Raw genomic sequence first — 23,152 nt, 5'->3', positions numbered from 1 at the left:
TTGTATATTGCCTATTTAAATAAACTAAATATAAATATCACAAATATAATAATAATTAGTTGACAGCTAAACTATGCTTTATTATTTTAATAAAGAATTTTATTTTGTAAAAGAAACAAAGGGAAAAGAACTAAGGTTCATACTATCCATTCATCTTTTCCATTATCATTAAAGGACTGGATCTGGTTCCCTGGCAACACTATCTCCTCCCTTTCTTTCGCACCTTTCAGGTGGTCTGCTCCCCTTTTGTCATAAGGCTGCTTTTGATGTCCATTTTTAACATGGTCTCATCTGGATAAGCATACTGTGGGGTGACTGTCTGATTTGTCCTATTCCTTGCTCCCTCTGATACCTGTCTGAGAGGGAGGGAGAGGAAGAGAAGGGAAGGGGAAAAGAAGGAAGGGAGGAAGGGAAGTAAGAAGAGAAGTTGAAAATTATATAGACTGAACTAGAATTAAGAAAAAAGGAAGGGGAAGGAATACATCAAGCCATTAGGCTACTTAGTGCCTGTTGCTCCTACCTTCTAGAAATAATGGCACAACATTCTAAAATTTTGTGAAATTAAATTAGAATTCCAGAACTCTGGCTTTCTGGCAAATAACTAAATGGATCATTTGAATTCTCTTTCTCCCAGTCACTTGGGCAAATGCCTTAGTTTGACTAATAATATCATCTTAAGCAGAACAAAATTCTTTGGGCCTCAGTTTTCTCAGCTGTCAAATGAGGGGATAATGGGGCAGGCAAACTATGGCCAATTTCCATAGCTTCTATAGCTGCCTATTTTTGTATAGCTTGGTAAGGTAAGAATGACTTTTACATTTTGAAAGATAATAAAACCTTACTAAAAATATAAAAAAAAACATTCTTAATTCCTGGAGCTCAACAAAAACAGACCAGGCAGAAAGAATTAAAGTTCTTTTCATTTCAGAGATTCTATAATTCTGTAATTCTAATGGATTGGGATAGGATTAAGTTAAGGCTACTATCTTAGAGCATCTCAGCTGGACTAGTGCTAGGGGCCAAGGGAAGTCTGTAATTAGAATGATAGAATAGGATAGAATTGAGGAAGGGGGAAAGCATTATTTTCTATTACCAGGCACTAGCTAAGTACTTTACTTTGATTCTCACCAAAATCCCATGATGTAGGTACTATTATTATCCCCATTTTATGTTGGAAAAACTGATGAAGACAGAAGTTTAGTGATTTGCTCACAGTTAAACAGCTATTAAGTGTCTGAGATCATATTCTAACTCTGATCCATCCTGACTCTAGGTTCAGTGCATTGTCCACTGTACCACCTAACTGGCTTGGATTGTGTGCAGGGATTGAAACAGACGTACCGTACTCTTCACATCTCCATTCACTGCCACTGAGATTCTGGGGGACCTCAGGCCTGTCCAGGACTGCCTGGAATTCCAAAAGGACAGGTTGGAGGAGTGAGGGGTGAGGTGGTATTAAAATGAAAAGACACATTTCCACTTTGTTTTCATGGTATATAGGTGGAGAGAGGAGAAAAGGGAGACAGAAAAACATTGATTTTGATATGTATGTGAAATTCAGGTCTTCTCACTAGCTTATTTACTTAGTTATATATTTATTACACCAGCTATAGGGTCATCATTGTCTTCTTCACTAGTCTCTGAGTTAACGAAAAATCCTGGAAATCTAATTATCTGGGGTTTACAATTTGCTGTTCCTTAGGAATGGCTCTGCCTTGGCCCTTCAGGAGATCTTGCCTTGAGTTCCAGATCTGAGACTTATTATCTTACCATGGACAAAACATTTTCCTTCCTGAGTTTTTTCCTTTGTCAAATGGGAAAGTAATATTTGCCTTACCCATCACACAACACTGTTGTGGACAAAACACTGCCCTGCTATTTCCTACCTTTATGATTATGGGCAAGTCATGTAATCTTTTTAGATCTCAATTTCCTCCTCTGCAAAATGAGATGATTGGATTGGATATCCTTGAAAGCCCATTTTAGCTCTAAATCAGATTCTCCAGGTACTAAAATTTTTATTATTATTAATAGAAGTAATATGATAGGTCCTGGGTTCCCTTCTAGCTATATTCCCACTTGGTGACCTCATCAGCTCCCATGGATTTAATTATCATCTCTATGCAAATGATTTCCAGCTCTATATGTACGACCTCTGTCTTTCTCCTGAGTTTTAGTCCCACTGATCACCAAATGCCTGTTAGACATTTAAAACTGGATGTCTTATTGATATCTCAAATTCAGTATGTTGAAAACTGAATTTATAATCTTTTCCCCAAAACCCACTCCTTTTCTAAACATCCTGATCTTTGTCTTTGCGCAAGCCATCTGTCCCCTCCACCATCACCTCTACCTTATGGAATCCCTAGCTTCCTTCAAAGCTTAAATGAAAAGCCACATTCCATTTGACACTTTTCCTGTTCTCCCCTAAATGGCTAATGTTCTTTCTCCCCAAACTATCTTGTATTTACATTCATCCTGTGTATATTTATATTCGATAAAATATTCGTTCCTTAAGAGTAGGGCAATTTGTCTTTATATCATCCTGCTGTCTAACAAAATGACAGACACATAGTAGGTGCTTCACAAGTGATTGCTGATTAGTTAATTTATTAAGTCTGTAGTGTTCAGGTAATCCATAGTCATTCACTTGCTTCATCTATTAATTTCCCATTTTCACTTGGAAATGTGCCATGACATGTGAGTGACCCTTGGCTTCCTTTCTCATTCTGGGGTGGAGACCAGAATTTCTCCACCAGAAGATTGTGAGCAGTCCAAGGAAGCTGGGAAATTCAAGTCTGTAGGTGACAAGAGACTTTGTGGACATAGCCTTCTGAGGTTAGGTTTGTTAAGGCTTTACAGAAATCCCAAGCTTAGATGGTCCCTTGGGAGGTCATGACATAGCCTTACCTTTGCTCTCCCCCATAAACCTGGAACCTCTCATCTGTCTAGCTCAACCATCCTCATAGATAATAAGAACTTTCACTTGTTCTTCATCATTTTATGAAATGAGATGCACAGAGAGGATTAGCAGACAAGTAATCATAGTGTAATAATCCTTTATATTTTCCTAGCGTGTAAGACTTTGCCAGGGCACTGTCCCACTCATTTATATATATATGCCATTATATATACACTTGATTCACACCCTGGGAATGGTCTGGATCTTCATTTCTTCCTCCCTTAAAATGGAGGTATATCAGGTTAGAGAATCTCTAAGATCCCTTCCAATTCTAAATTTAATGATCCTAGAAAGATTCTTTAATCATATTGTTTACACTTGACAGATGAAATAAGTCCTGTGATTTATGACTTGCCCCAAATCACAAGATTAGAACCTTGGTTTCTAGATTTACAACCAAGGTATTTGAGGGATTTTTTTTGGCACTAGTCTCAGAAAAGGCAAAATCCCAAGGCAGAAGTTCAAGCATCTTCAAACAACAACCAGTTAGTGTAGAGGGTAAACCAGACTGTTCAACTTATCTAGCAAGTTGTTCATAAGGACCAAATTGTTGAAGAGGTTTCCAACTCTCGTTCTAGGAATCAGGTTGTTTGTTCCATCCCTGGTTTTGTGCTCCCTGATGTGTGGGGGAAGACAAGGGCTTATAAATGTTCTTATAGTCAGACTTAATGACACCAGAGGCAGATGGGGAGTGGAGAGGGCGCTGTCGGGGAGCATAACTTGTTGCGAAGGAATGGAAGGACAGGATAGAAGAGACAGGGGGGAGGTTTTAAAGAGCCAGGCTTATTTGGGGGTCAGGGAACAAGTAGACTTGGTATAAGCAGACTCTGGAACTGGGAGTTTGTTTAAGTGATGAGTGCTCTTGGGTAGAGTGTGAGGGAAAGTTGGTGTGGGATCCTTAATGTCTAGGCTAAAGAGTTTAGATTTGACAAGAAGGGTAGCTGAGAATTGTATAAGTTCCAGAAGAATAGTGCAAGCAAAGGGATGTTTAATAGATATTGACTCTGACTGCAGTGTGGGGGATGAACTGGGGTGGGGGAGACCAGAGGCAGGAAGATCAGCTCTGAGCTTGATGAAGAAATGTGGCCATGAGCTTTTCTGGGCTTTGGTCAGGGTGTATACAGCTAGCCAGATATTTGGACTGCAACCGCTTTAGATCTTTAAAGCTATGTAACTCTCAGTAATCCTGTATGTGGCTATACTGTTCTCATTTTATTTTGTTTGGGTTTGTTTGATTTCAGATTTGTTTTGGGATTTCATTCATTCAATGAATATTATTGATCATTTATACGGGCCTGTGCCTCGCACTGTGGTAAGTGCTATTGGGTGTGCAGTTCATTTCCCCCCAGAATCTTAATTGAAAAGGACCTCAGACATTATTAAGTCCAAACTCTGTATGACCAAGATTCCCCTCCACAACAGTCACAATAAATGGCCATTTAACCTTTTCTCCAAGGAATTCTGAGGATGAAGAAACTTTTGGACAGCTCCCCTTTTAAGAATATTTTTTCCCCCTTACATAAAGCCTAAATCTGATTTTTTTGTCATTTATAATCACTGTTCCTAGTTCTTCCCGTTGGGGTTAAATTGTGCAAATTCAATCTCTCTTCCACATGACATCTCTTCAAATATGGCGGTCTCCCCCATCCCCAACCAAGTCTTCTCTTCTTTAGGCTAAAAATCCCCACTTTCTTTAACTGTTCCTCATATGGCATGATCACTAGGGCAGCCTCCTAGGTCATCCTCCTCTGGGAACTCTCCAGCTTATTACTATGTGTATTCTAAAATGTAATACTCAGAACTCAACACAGTAAACCACATGTAGTATGACCAGTTCTGGTACAGTGAGTCCATCACATCCCTAGTCTTGGATGTTATACTTTTCTTTATGTAGTCTCAGATTGCTTTTTTGAAGGATGGGGCCTTCTAAACTTCTAGATCTTTTTCAGATGGAGTTCTATCTAGCTGTGCTTCTCCTATCTTGATTTTTTAAAGCCCAAGTGTAAAGCTTCAGAAGAATCTTATTAAATTTTATTAGATTTGATCCAACAGGCTAACCTATCAATATTTTTTCAGATCTTGATTATCATACAACATGTTATCTATCTCTCTTAACTCTATATCATATTAAACTTTTATAGGTAGGCCATCTTTATCCTTTATCCAAGTCATTTGTAACATGGTTAAGTATAGATGCTGAGACATCTGATCATTCAACCAGTTAGAAATCCACCTATTTGTATTTTTTTCTAGCTCATATCTTATCTACAAGAATAACAAGAGAGATTTTTCCAAATGTTCCACTAAAATATAGATTAATTATATTTACAGAACTCCTGTAATCTGTCAGATTATAGTAATTCTTTCCAAAAAGGAAATGAAGTTAATATGATGAACTCATATTGACCTTTTGTGATTGCTGGTTCCTTTAATAATACATTCTAGAATTTTAAATGAATAGAAATCAAGCTCACAGTTCTGTAACTTACAGATTCCATTTCTTCCCTCCCCCTTCTATTGTGAGAGTATTTGTCCTTTTCCCAGTCTTGCATCTAGAGGACCATTTTCATTCTCTGTGATTCACTAGTGGTGGCTCAGAAATCATGCCTTTTAGTGATTATGCTAGTTCTCCCTATAGTTCATCTGGTTTTGAGGATCATCAGGGCAGTGAAGTGTTCTTTTAAGAGATCCCTATATCTCGATTTTATTGCCCTCGGGCATTTTTTTGATCCTTTTCAGATATGAATAGGAGAGGGTAAATCTAGCTAATTATCTGACCCCATTTAAAATAACTGAGAAAGGGCTATGCTCTGGTTCCTTAACCAGGTAATAATCAATTAGAAGTGGGAACTAGTGGGAACAAGGCCTGACTGGAGTGGGTTTGAAATGGTTACAGAAATTTGGTCCTAGAACCAAGAGATTTGAGTGTTTGACTATTGAGAAAAAAGCAAATGGTCCGTAAGGAGTAATCACTTGAGTGGTAGGGGAGGAGAGCCCCTTTGCCTTAGCCTCAGCCTTTACCTTACCTTGACTGACAACCTAATGAATTTTGAGGAACTGGAAAATTTGGAATTTTTCATTAGTGTTCTAGCAGTGTCCCCTGAGACAACAGTGGTTAACCAAGAAGGAAAACCAAGGTTTCTGTCATGAGAGAGACAAGGGTAGACTAGATGTCATGGAGACAGGCAGTTTCAAGAATCTGCAAAGAGCAGGAGAAAAAACTATCAAAATCAAAAGGATTTTCAAGAACTGTTCTCCCTTTGTCACTTTTATTCTCTGAGCCTGTAGGTGCTTGTGGTAATGTATCACAGAATCTGGGGATGATATTTGGGACCAGTTTTTCCCACTTTCCCACTTTAGTAAATACCCTTGTCTAAAAGCTAATTAAGGGATTAAGGGATCATCATGGGGTAAAGTAGCACACAAGGTGGGAACTCATGAGCTATTACATCAGAAAACCATCCTTCATCTTCTCAGATCTACCTCTAGAACCCTGAGGGGAGAAGTAGAAAATGCAGAACTCCCTCTGTCAGCGTAGGTTTCATACTGTGGGTTGGAAGAGTACCTCTAGATTCTACACTCCCACAAAGTTCATTCTTGTTGGCAGAGAAAACAGAGGCAAAATGAGAAATGAATTACTCCTCTTCTCCATTACCATCACCATTGTTGAATCCACCGTGAATAGCGATGCTATCGCTTTTGTGATCCTCCTCTTTTCCTCCTTCATATTGTCCTTAGCAGCTCATTCTGAAATTTGGAATTCCTGTTGTTCCTCCAGAACCACCCTACATGTTTCCAGTCATCTTCTGTCCTTGCTTCCTTCTTCTGTACACGTAAATTAAGTTGGGTGAAGTATTCTCTGTGTATTGACATTTGTCTTTTTAGACAACTGCCCCCTTTCTTTATTGGAATTTTTTCTCCTTGTGTCTTCAAAATTTCATTCTTGATAGCTTTCCATCCCTCTCTGGATGACTTCCTTTATAGAGTTTTATTTCATACTGTCTTTGAATCCTTTGAAATCTGTTCTTTTCAAATATAGGGTACACATTTCTTTTTTCTCTTTGTCCATCACAGATTTTAAAGGAGATGGATCACTTCCCTCCCCCAACTTGCCATCATTTTGATTTCTTCCAGTTCCTCATAATTGGTGAGAATCCAGGGTCCAGAATTGCAACTCTTCCCCCCATTTACTTCCTTCATCTTTTGAAGGATGGAAATTATCATTAAAGCAAGTCAAGAAATGATTAGCTCCTCTGCTCTTGGCAAAGTGAGTTCCAGCAGATGCATGGATAATTAAGGTCTCTTATTACTACTACTAATAATAGCTAACATTTATAGGGTGCACTTTACAAACATCTTACAACCCTCTGAGGTAAAAACCACAGGGGTTATTAGTCCCATCTTAAAAGTGTGTGAACTGAGCCTCGGACAGGTGGCCACACTGCTAGGAAATGTCACAGGTGGGACTTCCGGGCCAGCAATTGTCTTCCAGTACCATATCCTGTCTCCATGCTAGTTTTGTGGTTTTGTTTCCTCCTTCTATCCAACTGGTCTGACGTACACCTCACTAACAATATTGATTTCCCTTTTTTTCCCTTTGACCTTCAGCAAATTTCTCTACTGTACTTCCCTTTTAATCCCTGGATTCCCTCCTGAGTGCAGTGTATCTTTAGGTAGCTTTTACCCATTCTGTCCCTTTTGATCCAATGAGTTTTCTTGGATTCATCTCTCTTTGTTCTATACCTCTCGAGTACACTTACCAAGTTAGGCTGTAAAATATTTGTGTCATTTCTTCCTGTTATAGGTTAAGCTCCAGCAGGGTAGGGACTATAGCTTATTTAAACTGCTTCTCTCCCTCCCAGTCCTCTTGCTTGCTGCTGCTCCTTACTCATAAATGCTTAGTGAATGTTTGTTGAATGAATGAAAATAGTTTGTCATGATCATCCAGAAGGACTGAAGATGACAGCACCTTCTTTTGGTACTTGGGACTACTTTGAATTATAAAAACATGATATTTGCCCTTGGGAAGTTTAGCTCCCACTGGTAACAAATAATATAGATCTTAATAGAGGAATTTTTAATGTAGGGCCTATGAATTTTTTAAAAAACTTTTTTCATTATTATTAGTTTCCTTTGTAATTCTCTACATTTTATTTTACTCATTTCAAAACATTCTTCTGAGAAGGGGGCCAAAGGTTTTCCCATATTGCTCATAGGGCTTGTAACACACAAAAGATTAAAAATCTTTGCCTTGGACTAATCCGTGGACTCAGTTTCCCTCCCTGAAAATGATGTAATTGAGTTAAATGTTCTCTAGAAGCTCTAGGTTTTGAGGTTCAAATGAGGTAACAATTAGAAAGCACCTAGCACAGTGCTAAATAAACATTAGCTATTATTAATAGCAATGTCCGCATAAAATAGATTTCTGAACACAGACACATATATCTATGTTATGTAATATCACTTTAAAGTTTGCCAAAAAAAGCTCATATCTGTAATTTAATTCTCATAATAACTCAGGGAGGGATCATTATTTTCATTTTATCGATGGAGAAACTGAGACTCAGAGAAAGCATAATAATCATAATAATAGAAATAATAATACTCATATAGTGCTTTATATTTTCAAAATGCTTTTCACGATTAATTTAATTTGAGCTTTCCAACTAGCCTGTGAGGGACGTGTACTCCAGAAAGTATTATTTTCATTTTCATAGGATGGCACAGTAGATTAGGGCATGCTATGCCAAATATATTGTCAGGGGATTTGGGTTCAAATATGATATCAGGTCCTTTCTAGTTGTGTAATTGTGGACAAGTCATTGGAATTAATAATATCTATTTCATGGAATTGTTGGGAGAAAAGTTCTTTGTAGATCTTAAAATGCTATACAAGTATGAGTTATGATGATGAAGGTCTGAGGCAGGAACAGCTGGCCCTCCAGCACAGGGATTTTGATGCCTAGTCTGATGCTTTTTCCACAGTGCCGTATTCTCTCTCTCTCTTTTTCTGTCTCTCTGTCTCTCTCTGTCTCTGTCTCTCTGTCTGTCTCTCTCTCTTTCTGTCTGTCTCTCTCTTTCTCTCTGTCTGTCTGTCTCTCTCTTTCTCTCTGTCTGTCTCTCTGTCTCTGTCTCTCTCTCTCTCTGACTTTCTCTCTGTCTCTGTCTCTCTTTGTCTCTGTCTCTCTGTCTGTCTCTCTGTCTGTCTGTCTCTCTCTTTCTCTCTGTCTGTCTCTCTGTCTCTGTCTCTCTCTCTCTGACTTTCTCTCTGTCTCTGTCTCTCTGTCTCTGTGTCTCTCTGTCTCTCTCTCTCTGTCTCTCTCTCTCTCTCTCTCTCTCTCTCTCTCTCTTTCTCTCTGATTTATTTCCATAAGATCATAGATTTAAAAAAATTTTTTTTTGCTGAGGCAATTGGAGTTAAGTGACTTGCTCAGGGTCACACAGCCAGGAAATGTTAAGTGTCTGAGACCAGATTTGAATTCAGGTCCTCCTGACCTGGGGCTGGTGCTGTATCCACTACATCACCTGGCTGCCCCAGGATCGTAGATTTTGAGCCAGAAGAGATCTTAGAGACCATTGAATCCGATCCTCTCATTTTACAGATGAGAAAAATGAAATCCAGAGAGATGAGGTATCATGCTCACAGTCACACAGGTGGTCAATGGCATGTTCCAGTTATACAAAGGGAAACTTTCAAAGGCGTACAAACAAAGTGAACTCTCAGCGAGTGTTAAAGAAAAGTATTTCTAGTTTTAGGACTCCCCTCCCTAGGATTGGTCCTTTGGTTCCTGATGATGAAATTTGAAGGGCATTCAGACCCTCAGTATATCCAGCACCAACTTGTCACGATGCTTGGAATTTCGCCATTTGTGATCCCTTCCTTTGGGTCTAGAAGCCTTCCAGATTTCACTGAGAGGGATCCTTAACCACTATAATCAGGCAATACCTCCATTATAGTCATAACTAGCATAGGACAAATGGAGTTTGGGTAATGACCCAGGGGACATACTTCCTCTCCAATATATTAGAATCATGATTATTCCCATTGACCTCACGAACTACCGCTTTCTCACTGGGGAAAACTGAAGGCAGAACGTGGGCTGAGGGAAGTATGTGGGAGCTCGACATATTGGCAGTGAGCGGCTGGCTTTGGGAGCAATTCTTAAGTTAGGAAGGTCAAGGGATACAGGCCCTAATTTGTCTTCCATCTTGGCATTGATTTGACCCAATTCAATTTAATTCAATTCACTAAAGATCTTGGAAAGAGCACTGGACTTGGGAGGAAGCATGAGGCAGGGGAAAGGATGCTGGATTGAAGAGTCAGAAGACCTGGCTTCTCCCACGTTTTACTTGGGTGAACTTGGGCAAATTGTCCAACACTGGGACTCAGTGAAATGAGGGGATTGCTCTAGATGATCTTGAAGATGCCTTTCAACTTGAAGTCTTGGGTTGGAGTCCTCTCTCTAGCTGCTTTGTGACTTCAGCAGTTTCCTTTTCCAAGAGGGATGAGAATCCCACTACTGACTGTCAGGGTTTTCACATTCAGATGCAAGGATATCGATGTAGCTTGGTACAATGAACAGATTCCCTGAAAGGACATTCAATCTGGAGTCAGAAGGCCAGAGCTGAAATCCCAGCTCACACTTAGCAATTGTGCTCAGTTTCCTCATCTGTAAAAAGAAGGGGTGAGACTCAATGACCTCTGAAGTCCCTTCTTTTTCTTATCTAAAATCCTATATAAGTGGAAGACTTTTGGAAATGGGAAGACCTACAAAAATGGGAAATGCTGTTATTATCCTTTGTTATTTGGTGATGTTAAAGGACCAGGTGATTTTTTTGGGCGGGTTTTGTGACTTGGAGAATATCAGATAAAGACCCTCAAAGGGGCCTACAAAAGTAGCAGGTAGTATTTAACCTATGCAAAGTATGTCACACATGATGTCTTATGTGATCCTCACAACCACTGTGAGGGGTGGGTGCTGGTATTATCCCCGTTTTACAGATGAGGAAACTGAGTCTGAGAAAACTTAAATGATTTGACCAGGATCTTACAGCTTGAGGCAAGGCTTGAATTCAGGTCTTCAAGCTCAGTGAAAGATAAGGGATTGTCTTTTCTTGAAGCATGTGATTGGGATTCAGATGAAGAAGTAATTTTCTTCTTTAAGTGTATCATTTCTAACTCATGGAGTAGCTCAAGAATTATAGATTCAAAAGGGATCTCTAGTCCAGTCTGGCCAAAAATTGGTATCTTTAGCCTCCACTTGAAGACCTTTTATGAGGAGGAATCCACTCTACCTCTCAACACAGACCATTCTACTTTCACATAGTGCTAACTGGTAGGATCCCCCTTTACCCCTCATCAAGCCCAGATCTTCCCCTCATTGCTTCTAGTTTCTCCCTAGGGCCCAAGCCAGATAGAATTCAGACTCCTCATGGGGACCGAGCAAACTCCATCTCAGGGTGTCAGATTCTACCTCCCTCTCCCCGACACACACCTCTGCCCTTTCAGCAAATCCAGGCTGCTGTCCAGAAGGTGTGAGTGGGAGCTGCAGTCAGAGTGGTGAGATTACCAGTTTACCACTGGAGTTGCAAGTCAATACTTGTCTCACATCAGGTCCAAGTACAGTAATAGTCTCATTAGTCATTGCATCAAGTTTAACATTCAAAGCCTTTCCTAGTCTGGTTGCAACCTAGTTTCTCAGCCCCATTTCCCCCTACTCTCTTTCAGTCTCACAGTTTCTCATACATATTCATTCTACTTGGGGTTTTGCATATACTATTCATTTGTTAATAGAGTTAGAGCAGTTAGTATCAACACCTTAGAAATAACTACTCCAAATTCTGTTACTGATAAGGAGACGAGGGGTTTAAAAAAGGGCACATGCATTGCTTGAGGCCACAATAGCTGCAAATAAGAGACCCCAGGTTCGAATTTAGGCTAACAGACTTCAAATGTAGAGCTCCTGTACTTAAGTTGTTTGTTTTAAATCAATGTAAAGTCTACCTTCTCTTCCTTCCCCCTTTATGAGGAAAAAAAAAAAAAGAAAAAGCTCCTGTTACAAACATGTACTGTTGAGCAAAACAAGCACCCTATGTTTAATACTCTTTCAGAGTTAATATACTAATTAGTGCAGTAAACATTGATTAAAAATTTACTGTGTATATTAGTTGACCACAGATTGAAGATGAATTTCACAAGTATTAAAAAAAGAGCATGGCTAGACAGAAGTTCATCTGAAAAAACATGGGAGTCTTGGATGGCAAGGTCAATATATATAAAAATGGTTTTAACTGGCAACTAAGAAAGTAAATATCATTTGAGGTAAGAAATAAGAAGGAGGGGAAAAGTTGAAAAAGAGGGTTTTGCAAGAGTCAATGCTGAAAAATTACCCATGTATATATCTTGTAAATAAAAAGCTATAATAAAAAAAGAAATTAAAAAAAGAAAAGAAATAAGAGGGCAGAAAGTCTGGGCCTTGGGAAGGATTATCTGTCCAACTGCCTTTTGCTCTGGTCAAATCACAGTTGGAGTGTTGTGTTCAATTCTGAGTACTAAGGACATTAATAAGGGAGTGTCCCCCTAAGGTGGAGAGAATGTCCACCAGGTAGTGAATAGTCTCAAGTTCATGCCATATAGGTTTCAGTTGGAGAAATGGGGGATGTTTAGCCCAGAAGAGATAGCATTTGGGGGAACATGGTAGCCATCCTTAAATGTCTAAAGGAATGTCACACAGAAGAGGATATAAATTTATTATGTTTGCTTCACAATGAAGAAATAAAGGAGCAATGGATAGAAATTGTGGGGAGGTGGATTTGGACTTGACAAAAGGAAAAAAAGTAGCCTAATTACTCACACATAAAAAATTAAACGAATAAAGAACATCCTTTGTCCGTACTATAATATTAAGGACCATGTCTAAGTGAAGGGCAGGTCAATTCTCCGAGAGCCTCCACAGCTGTGGATCATAATACTTGAAGGAGTTGCAGGGCAGCTTTTACTTAACACAGGTGTTGCTTGTGGATGGAAATGAAATAAATTGGAGGCAGAGGGAAGAGGGAGAGAAGTCAGACAGCCTCCCCCGTGGAGAAATCAGAGAACAGTAATTGCCTCTTAGTCATCTTGCATCATCAATCATCATCATCATCATCACATCATCATCATCATCATCATCATCATCATCTCACATGAAGGGATCCGTTCTCTTGGTCTGAGTTGGATCCCCAGCAGCCACTGGCAGGTGGCTCCCATATCACAACACTATGACTTATAGGTAAATGACTACCTATATATGCAGGGGTCCTCAAAGTACGACCCACGGGCCAGATGCAGCAGCTGAGGACGTTTATCCCCCTCACCCAGGGCTATGGTTTTCTTTATTTAAAGATCCACAAAACAAAGGTTTTTTTTTTTGTTTTTTTTTTTTTTTTACTATAGTCCGGCCCTCCAATAGTCTGAGGGACAGTGAACTGGCCCCCTATTTAAAAATTTTGAGGACCTCTGGCCTATAGAGTTCATCCATTAGTATCTGTGTCTTGGATGCACATTACAAATGGACAAATATAATGGACAGAATATAACAAGAATAGAAGAGGGAGCCAGATTGTTTGGAAAATTACAAAGTTTTTTGAACTCTTCCAAGTTCCCTTTTTAAAAAATTCATATTTTAATACCAATATTTTTCAGTGATAGCATATGACTGTTGATGAAGAGAGCATTTAGGCTATAGTTGTTCTTCAAATTTTAAAGAACTTGTGTACAAAGACCCATATTTTTAATACTAATTTTTTTGTTGGTACTGTATGATTGCAGATGAAGAGAGAATATAGGCTGTATTCTTTCTTCAAATTATCTGTTGTATATCTGTTTTATTTCCTTAGAAGAATATAAGCTGCCTGAGGGAAGGGATTGTTTCATTTTTATCTTTATATTCCCATCATCTAACAAAGTGCTTGACACATATGAGTGTTTAATAAATGTTTGTTGAATTGAATTAAGCCGAATATGTATATAACATATAAAGATAATAAAAAGAAAGATATAGAATGTGCTATAAGATGGAAATATAGTGATTGATAGATAGTGATCTAAGTATACAGATGGGTTGGATATGTGATGAAAATTATATGGATCTAGATTGGATATACGATGGAGATGAAGGATGGAAAAGTAGACTGGGGTCCATGAATGTTAGGCTAAGGACTTTGAACTTGTTTCCATAGGCAGCTGGGAGCTATGAAAGAACTTTATTACTTCCTTGCTTAAAATACCTTCCTCCCTAATTCATTTTTTGGAAGAATACTCCTTCTAGTGCCTCCTCTAGGAAACTCCCATTGCCCTCATCAGCAACACCGCTTATCCAGACAATTACTTGGTTTTTTAAAAATCTCTCTTAATCTTGTATCAGGTATATGATATATTATGATATATATATATATATTCCCTCAACTAGATTGTGAGTGCCTTGAGGGCAGGATTTATAGGGTGTACATCTCCCACAATTCCTATCAGAGGGCTAGGAACCTAAGACGTAATTATTGAAGACTTGTGGAAATTAATTAAATGAAATTTGCAAAAAGACAGCCCCTGCCTGTTGGGAGATGGTAGTGCCTATGGGGAAGTAAATGTCTTTCCCACTTACCATTGCCAGCTAAAACCTGTACTAGGTACCGAATGGGGAGATGCCAAATAGAAGGCATAGAAGGGTTTTTAGTTTAAGGAGGGACAGAAAAACAAACATGAAACAGATTAAAGAAGGTTTATCAGAAACATCAATAAACACAGTGTAAACTATTAGCATGAATGCCTGGGAAAAGAAAAAATTGCTTCAAGATGTAGACATGAAAGCCCTGAATCATTATTTAATAGATTCATGGCATTTTAGGAATCATCTAGTTCAATCCCTTAATTTTGCAGATGAGGAAATTCAGGACCAGAGTTTTCCAAGGTATTGAATGAGCCAGCCTAGAAATCAGTTATCAGGGGTTTTCATACACCATTTATTCATTTAAATGACTATTTATTGAGCACTTCCTGTATGCAAAGCCAGACGAAGTGCTATGGGGTATAAAGAGAACCAGAAAGGGCATGGTTCCTATCTGCAAGGAGCTAGAATTGAGGTGGGGAGGTAAGTTAAATAAGATGTATGTAAATATACATACATATATAAAAATATACATATATGTAAAATGTTTATGTATGGCTGTATACACACATGGACATACAGATTGTCTTACTGATTAGATTTAAAGTGATATAGAAAATGTTAATCTTTTAGATTAAAAATGTGTCAAAAGTATACATTTTTCAAGAGAGCTAGTTGTTAAAACATTTACTAACACATCCATGTATGTATCCACAATGCACATGTGTGTATAAATATGAGCAGACACATAAACATGCATGTATATATGGAATACATAGTTGTCATATGTACAAGGCCTTATGAGATGATGGCCGTGTGTATAATATAAAACGCTACAGCAGTTCAGCTGTATCTCAGGACACAGAGAGAAATCCCTTCTAATTTGGGGTGATCAAAGAACGTTTCAAGTAAAAGGTGGCGAAGAAAGAGGAAGGAGGGAGTTACTGTTACTTTATAGAGAGAAAGGTGAGAGAGGAATGAGTAAGGGAAGAACTAAAGGGGGAGCAAAGTGGTCCAAGCAGTCCTGGGACAGGAAATGTTCTGCTGGACTAGAGGTGCAGATGGAGTTCCTATACAGCTCCCTGCTTAATGCAACCTGCTCAGACCTAGGAACTTCATCAGCTTTGAAATAAAGGGGGTTCCCAAAGTCTTAATGCAGTTTTAAGTTATTAAAGTTTTAACTATTAAAGCTTAAAACAGCATTGAGACTTTTGGAACCTCCTTTGTGAGATATTTAGGGAGTATTTCAAAATCAATGAGCTGTTTTCATTCTGAGATTTCACTATAAAATGAATACTTTAGGTATTGTTATCCGTGTTTTTCACTTGAGGAAGCTTAGGTAGATTCAGTATTTTGCTTACACAGTCAGTGTTAGAATTGAGCTGTCACCCATCAGTCACCAAAGGCATGTCTGCTGCAAGACCCACTATTGACCTTTATACTGTAGACTTATCCCTCTCTCCACTTCTTCCTGTTCTCTTCAAAATTTCCCCCATCCTGAGTCTCCTTCCCTGAAAAACCTGTTCTCTTCCATAAAGTTGCTAATCTGGGATAGAGTGTTCATGGGTGAATGTGTGACCTTGAACAGGATGTTCTTGAAGGTCCCTTTGAGTCCTGACACTGTATGGTTCCTTTATTTCTTATGATGTTTTAATGGGCGATTTCTGTAACTTGTGGGTGGGAGTACTGACTAAGGGATGACAACAACAGTTCAGCAATTGTCTATTAAGAATGCCCAGGGCCCCAGCACCTGTCCCTGAGGAGCTTACAATCTAGTAAGAGACATAAGATAGGGACACACATAATTGTCATAGATAAGATGCCCATTCTGTTACTGATTGCATTAGATGAACTAATCTAGTTCCTTTCAACTCTCTGATTCTGAGATTCCAGTAAATATTATGCAAATCAAAACATTGCTACCTTTAAAGAAGAGATCTTATAAAATATACAAAGTACTGTGAGACTTGGGGAGAAAAGAATCATTCCCATTTGGGATGATCAGAGACGGCTTCATGGAGGAGGTAGGAGCTGACTTGGGTCTTGAAGGACATGTTGACTATTATTTTTCACTGTCACCATGATCAACAGCAGCATTAGTATCATTACTATTACCACCATCTTCTTCTCCTGGCTCTAAGCAGGATTACAGCAAAAAGATCCTAATTATAGAGTGTGCTTCTGTTGTGGGAGAGAACTGAGCTCCCCAGGAGGAATACAGTCTCCAAATCCAGGGCTATTTGGGTCAGAGAAAAGATCCTGCAGACCTGTGATGAAAGGAAGATGTGAGCTAGAGGGTTATCTATCCTGGTTGAGCCCCCAGTGGATTGTTTTGGTCTCCAGCAATCTTGGTTTGGTCTGGGGCATCTCAAGTCTGGCAATCCACTGCAGAGGTCAGAGTAATGCTGGACTTGCTGTCCAAGGAGGATTGGGACTCTTATTAGGAACTACAACTAGACTTCTTTCTCTCTTCATCCATCAAATGTTCTCAAAAACCAACAGGGAACTTGGGAGCCAGTGTTTATTTCCTGAGGCACTTCAGACGAGACAAAGAGAAAAGCAGAAACACAGACAGATGGATAGAGCTAGCTAGTTAGAGATGATAGATAAATGATAGAGATAATAGATGGATAGATAAAAGAGGGAAAGAATGGAGAAAGAAGAGGGGGAGAGGGAGGGAGAGAGAGAGATGGAAACTCGTAGAAATATAGAAATATTACAAAGAAGAGACAGAGATAGAGAAATAGATGAAACAAGAAATAGAATGAAAGAAATATTATCATATCAGGAGATGGAAGGGGGAGAATTTCAGTGTCAGAGAGATGGAAAGGAAAAGACTCTGAAGGGAGTGATTTGAGAAGGGGAAGGGGGGAAGGAGGAGAATCAGGATTCAGAGGGAGAGGAGTTGAATCTGGAAGCCCAGCAGCTAGCCAACCCAAGCCAGTGAGCTGGGAGTGAGCTGGCAGCTGTTTCCATGGAGATAGGAATTCACTCACTAGGAGAGTGATGAGTGACTGCAACCCCAGCCCTTTACCTCTGGGGCTTGGGGACCTCTCTTCCTCCTAAGGGTCTTGTTTTCCCTCCAACTCCAGCATCTCCCAGCCCATGCTAGCCCCCCCCAGCCCAAACATGGGGGTTGTAGAAGATATAGGGAGGGTGGATGGAGTGAGGAAAGGAGAGGAAAGGGCTGGAGGGAGTGTTTAAGGCGCACAAGGCAGATTTAACTATCCCCTCCTCAGCTAGGACCCATTGTCTCCGGGATCAGGACTTTGGCCATGAAAATAGGGATAAAGGAGAGCTCTTAGTGTCTAATCTGGGAAGGAAGGAAAAGCAGTTTGAGCTGCCATGTAGAAAGCCAGAGGAAGGATATTAGGAGAGTGGAAGGAGGGAGAGGAGAAACAGGGAGGTGGAGGGGATGGAGGGTGAGGCAAAGAGCAGGAAAGAAGCTGCTCAGGGAGCCAACATGGTGGCTTGTTTTTCTTTCTTGTTCTGGCTCTTCCCCACTAAATGACCTTTATTTTTCCCATTTCTAAAGTACAAAGTATCTCACCTGCTCCGCCTCGATTCATACCTCATTGTCACTGAAGGGTAACAGGTGCAGGTAAAGTGCTGGTGGAGCAAAAGGAGGCCTCCTGTGCCTCAAGGGAGATTATGGGATGGGGAGGATTTTAGGGGTGCGGTTGGGGTGTGTAAACAAATTGACTCCTTGGTATTATCAGAATGAAGCCCCATTGGGTAAGCTGTAGGGAGTAGGAATTTGGCAGGCTGGGGCTAGTGGGAGGCCACTTTGAACTTAGCTCGAGTTCGGGGTGTCTCCTCTTTCTCTCGCCTCCAGATGACCTGAGATTCATTTGATGGATGTGAGTGTTTGAGGTGGGGTGATGAGTTTTAAGAAGCCTGTGGGGAGGAGGGTCCCTAGGATGCCTTATAGAAGGGAACATAGCTCAAATCAAAGTGCCACTGATTGGCTCCGTATCCTTGGAGACCAGGGGAGCTGGCCGGGATGGGAAATATCTTCCTCTTCCTGCTCCATTTCCTTCTCTTCCTCTTCCCCATCCCGCTCATCTGCATCCTTATTCCCAAAAGCATTTGTGAAGGGCTCTTGGTTAGAGGGAGTTTCCATTCTGAAAGATTGGAGAACGTAGAGCCAAAAGGACAGGAAAAAAGGAAAGTAGGGGCTAAGAGAACCCAGGCAAGAGGTTTTAAATCTCATAAGTACTTTTCAAGACAAGAAGCCGACTAAGGGCAAGTGTTTCAAAGGGAAGATGTGGGGAGAGTCCCATGGTGATGGGAGGTTGCCAGTTCTTCCCTAGTCACTCCAGAATGACTTCAAGAAACAGGAGGGGATTTCAAGAATCATTTAAATGAGGTGAAGTGAAGTGACAAAAAAGGCTTTGTAGGCAATACAGGTTTCTGCTCCTAGAAGTCAGTCAACAAGCATCTATTGAGTGCCGACTGTGTGCTGGGACACAAAAACCATGGTCCCTACCATCAAGGAGAGGAGAGAAAAAATTTAAATAAATAGGTATGGACAAGATGTAGAGAAAAAATTTAAATAAATAGGTATGGACAAGATATAGAGAAAAAATTTAAATAAATAGGTATGGACAAGATATAGAGAAAAAATTAAATAAATAGGTATGTACAAGATATTGAGAAAAAAATTAAATAAATAGGTATGGACAAGATATAGAAAAAAAATTAAATAAATAGGTATGGACAAGATATAGAGAAAAAAATTAAATAAATAGGTATGGACAAGATATAGAGAAAAAAATTAAATAAATAGGTATGGACAAGATATAGAGAAAAAAATTAAATAAATAGGTATGTACAAGATATTGAGAAAAAAATTAAATAAATAGGTATGGACAAGATATAGAAAAAAAATTAAATAAATAGGTATGGACAAGATATAGAGAAAAAAATTAAATAAATAGGTATGGACAAGATATAGAGAAAAAAATTAAATAAATAGGTATGGACAAGATATAGAGAAAAAATTTAAATAAATAGGTATGTACAAGATATTGAGAAAAAAAATTAAATAAATAGGTATGGACAAGATATAGAGAAAAAATTTAAATAAATAGGTATGGACAAGATATAGCCAGAGTAAATAGAAGGTACCAAGGGAAAGGAGCTCAGAAATACAACCACTCCTCTTGACTGGATGGAATCGAGCCTCCCCAGTTTGAAGAGGAGTTTCTGGGTAACTGCCCCCCAAACTCATGGGAACCTGGCCTTTGTGAACAGCAGAGGTAACGAATCTCTTTTTCCCCTCCCTGGCTGCCTCGGGGACCTTCTCCCTTCCTCCAGCTCTGTGCCTGGTCCTGGGCTGTATGATCTTCCCCGATGGCTGGGACGCGGAGACCATCCGGGACATGTGTGGGCAGAAGACAGGGAAGTATTCTCTGGGGGACTGCTCTGTGCGCTGGGCGTACATCCTGGCCATCATCGGTATTCTCAATGCCCTCATCCTCTCCTTCCTCGCCTTTGTGCTGGGTAACCGGCAAAACGACTTGCTGCAAGATGAACTCAAGACAGAGAGCAAAGGTGAGTGGGGAGGGACCCTCCGCCGGCCCGGGTCCTGCCAGCACAGAAAAGGGGCTTTCCTCAGAGCTTCAGGCTCCAGGGAGAGCTCAGGGGACAAAGGGGTGTGCGGGAGGCTGGGGAGCAGGGAACAGACCTGTCTGCCAGCCGGGAGCTGCTATCTCCTCAGCCTGGGAGAGGTAAGACCAGCTTGGGGGCTGTGGCCATCCTGTGTCTGAGCATTTGATTGTGGGGCCAACACCCCTGTGACTCAGCCAGGGTCTGTGAGAGGTAAGACTTGAACCCAGACCTTTCTCAGCCAGCCCCCTATCCCCCGCACCAGGCTGCTTCTCCAAATAACACTTAAAGAGAAGGCTCGATAAACCGGACTGCCGATAGGAAAAGAAGCTTTTGTTACCACGGGGTTTCTCGGACAAGTCAGCAGGGACTGACTCATTCTAAGCGAGGCTTTCAGGAGAAGCCCCCAGTTCCTCCCAGTCATTCCCACCTCAGAGTGCTTTGTCTGGCAGAATGAGCTGAACGAACTTAACCCTTTGTGTGGAATATTCTACCACCTCCCTCACCTCTCCTGGCCCACTGAATCTCATCCTCTTCCTCCCCATTCCTGGCTCTAAGCATCCCGCACAGGTCGCCCATAGACAGTCTAAGTGGCCCTCTCTCCTTCTCCTAGTCCAGGGGTCCTCAAACTTCTTAAATAGGGGGCCGTTCACTGTCCCTCAGACTGTTGGAGGGCCGGACTATAGTAAAAACAAAACCTTTGTTTTGTGGGCCTTTAAATAAAGAAACTTCATAGCCTTGGGGGAGGAGGATAAACGTCCTCAGCTGCCGCATCTGGCCCGCGGGCAGTAGTTTGAGGACCCCTGCCCTAGTGTGGTCCCTGGGCTCGTAGAACATTCAGTTTCCACTCTGACCCAAGCCACCTTTCCTCCTCCACGTAATGGGTCTGCAGAGCCTCTCCCCAGCCACCCTACTCTGTTACTGACTTGAAATCATGAGCCATTTCCACCCAGAATTCCACCAATTTTTGATTCTTTGATTCTTTTGATGCAGGAGGGGCGTGGGCAATCCAAAACCCCAGATGAGGGAAAAAAAAGTAGATTTCTTTTGAAATGGAGTAAATTATAACTGCTGGGCCTTGGAGCATAGAACATAGACTGTCCGAGTTGAGAGGGACCTTAGAAATCGATCATTGAATCCCAAACCCTCATTTTACGGATGAAGTATTAAAATCTAGAGAGAAGTTATTTAAATCACTCAGTTAAGTAGGTTCTTATTCAGGACGTATCTTACCATTCATTCTCCCTCTACTTTCAGCTTTCCCCAAGCCTCTTCCCAGAATCCTCCCCAACTGTGGTGTTTTTTTTTTTTTTTTTGAAGAGTAGGGAAGAATTATTATGTTACATAACAAAAGTCAGATTTTCCCCCCAAATAATCTTGCACTGTTAAGTAAACAAAAATCCAAAAAAAAAATCTCTCTTGCCACATAGAGAAAAACTCTGTACTGTTATTCAAAGTGCTTCTGCTCATAGCACTATTTCTACAAAAGGACAGATCCTCTTGTGGATACCAGAGCTGTTAGATATTTCCTCTGGACCATGGAAGGCAGGATCTCTGCAAGCTCCATCTTTGATACTGGATATTCCTTTTGGATGATAATAGTTTAACAAGCGGCTCCAAGAGGACAAATAAACAAACTGTACATACTCCACGCTTTTACATCTAACCTGCATTATTATTTTCTTCATCACCTTCCTACGTCCAGACAAGCAACAAGGAAATAGCCCAAGCCCTGGTCTGCGGCGCTTGCAGGTTCTGGGTACGAATGCTCACGCCTCGGCCACGCTGGCTCCAGAACCGGGAGACCGCAGGGACAGCTCTCCTTGGGCATGGGGTAGAAGATGATGGGAACTTTGTCTCGTGTTCCCGCCCCAACTGCGTGGGCTAAAGCCAGCCAAACAGGCCCTGGGGGCCTAGGGAGGCCGGAGCCCCTGGGGAGTGGGACAGAGCTGGCTTAATTCTCATGCTCCTGGCCAGCGGGCTCAGCGAAGAGAATCCCGCCTCGGGAGTCGGGGAAATCCCGGCTCTGGCACGTTGTAAACCGTGGGATCTTGAGCGGATCCCTTTCCTTTTTTAGGCCCATGTCCTTCTCTGTGAAATGAGAGGGTCAGTCTGGGTGATCTCTGAGGGACCCCGAATCTCGAGATTAGCCGGGGGCATTTCCAGCTCCCGTTCTAGGTTCAAGGAGAGCTCTTCCCTGTAGGTTTCTAGTTCAGGGCCTTCTCCTGCGCGACCTACCTGTGTTGTCTCATTTGAAAGGCAGGGCAGGGATGGGGCTTGGGAAGCCTTTCTCTAACTCTCTCCTTGCCTGTCTGTCTGTCTGTCTGTCTGTCTTCTTCCTCCCCCGATCCCGGCCCCGCCATCTTGCAGATTTTGTTGGCTCTGCGGTAAGTTCTGTGTTACGGCCTGGTGGGGAGGTCCCAGGGTGGGGGGTCCTCCCCTGTCCAGTTTCTCACTCACAGGGACCCTGAAGGGCAGGATCTCAAGCCAGAACATGATACGAGCTCAACCTGTCCATGTCTCCCTCCCCCGCCCCCCCATTGGCCCCCCGGGCAGGCCCTGACATCACCCTCCCGCTGGGGCTGCCCTCTTGCCTTTCCCGGCCCGCCTCCCGAGCTCTAGTCCTGGCCAGGGGAGCAACGGGGTGGGGGCTGCCTGACTCCCGCGGGCCTTTCCCTCTGGACCCAGGGAAGGCCTGGCCTCTGGCTCCCCATGGCTCCGCTGGACTTTAACGAGAACCAGGGCCTCCTCTCCCCACGGTCCCCCCCAACTTCACCGAAAGGCATCAGGGCCATTGGACCTACTCCCAGGCCACACAATTTGCCCTCCCCCTCGGTGACTCCGTGACCAGGCCTTTTGGTTCCAGATCACGGGGGAGACCCCTCTGTCCTCCTGGGGTTCCCCTCCCCGCTCCCTTCCTGGCACTGGCCCTCTAGGG

General features: G+C 41.5%; 1 protein-coding gene across 1 annotated transcript in view; it reads left to right on the top strand.

The window, feature by feature from the left end:
* Positions 1 to 23,152, top strand: part of LHFPL4 (LHFPL tetraspan subfamily member 4) — a 29,640-nt gene that overhangs the window by 5,491 nt on the left and 997 nt on the right. Inside the window, exons 2-3 of the mRNA XM_051981592.1 lie at positions 19,924 to 20,160; positions 22,585 to 22,601. Coding sequence (XP_051837552.1) covers positions 19,924 to 20,160; positions 22,585 to 22,601 — 254 coding nt within the window. The remainder of the gene's footprint in view (positions 1 to 19,923; positions 20,161 to 22,584; positions 22,602 to 23,152) is intronic.

This window comes from Antechinus flavipes, chromosome 1 (genome assembly GCF_016432865.1).
Source record: "Antechinus flavipes isolate AdamAnt ecotype Samford, QLD, Australia chromosome 1, AdamAnt_v2, whole genome shotgun sequence".
In the NCBI taxonomy this organism is placed as follows: domain Eukaryota; kingdom Metazoa; phylum Chordata; class Mammalia; order Dasyuromorphia; family Dasyuridae; genus Antechinus; species Antechinus flavipes.
Note: the sequence above shows the minus strand (reverse complement) of the source record. Positions and strands in the feature narration are given on the sequence as shown.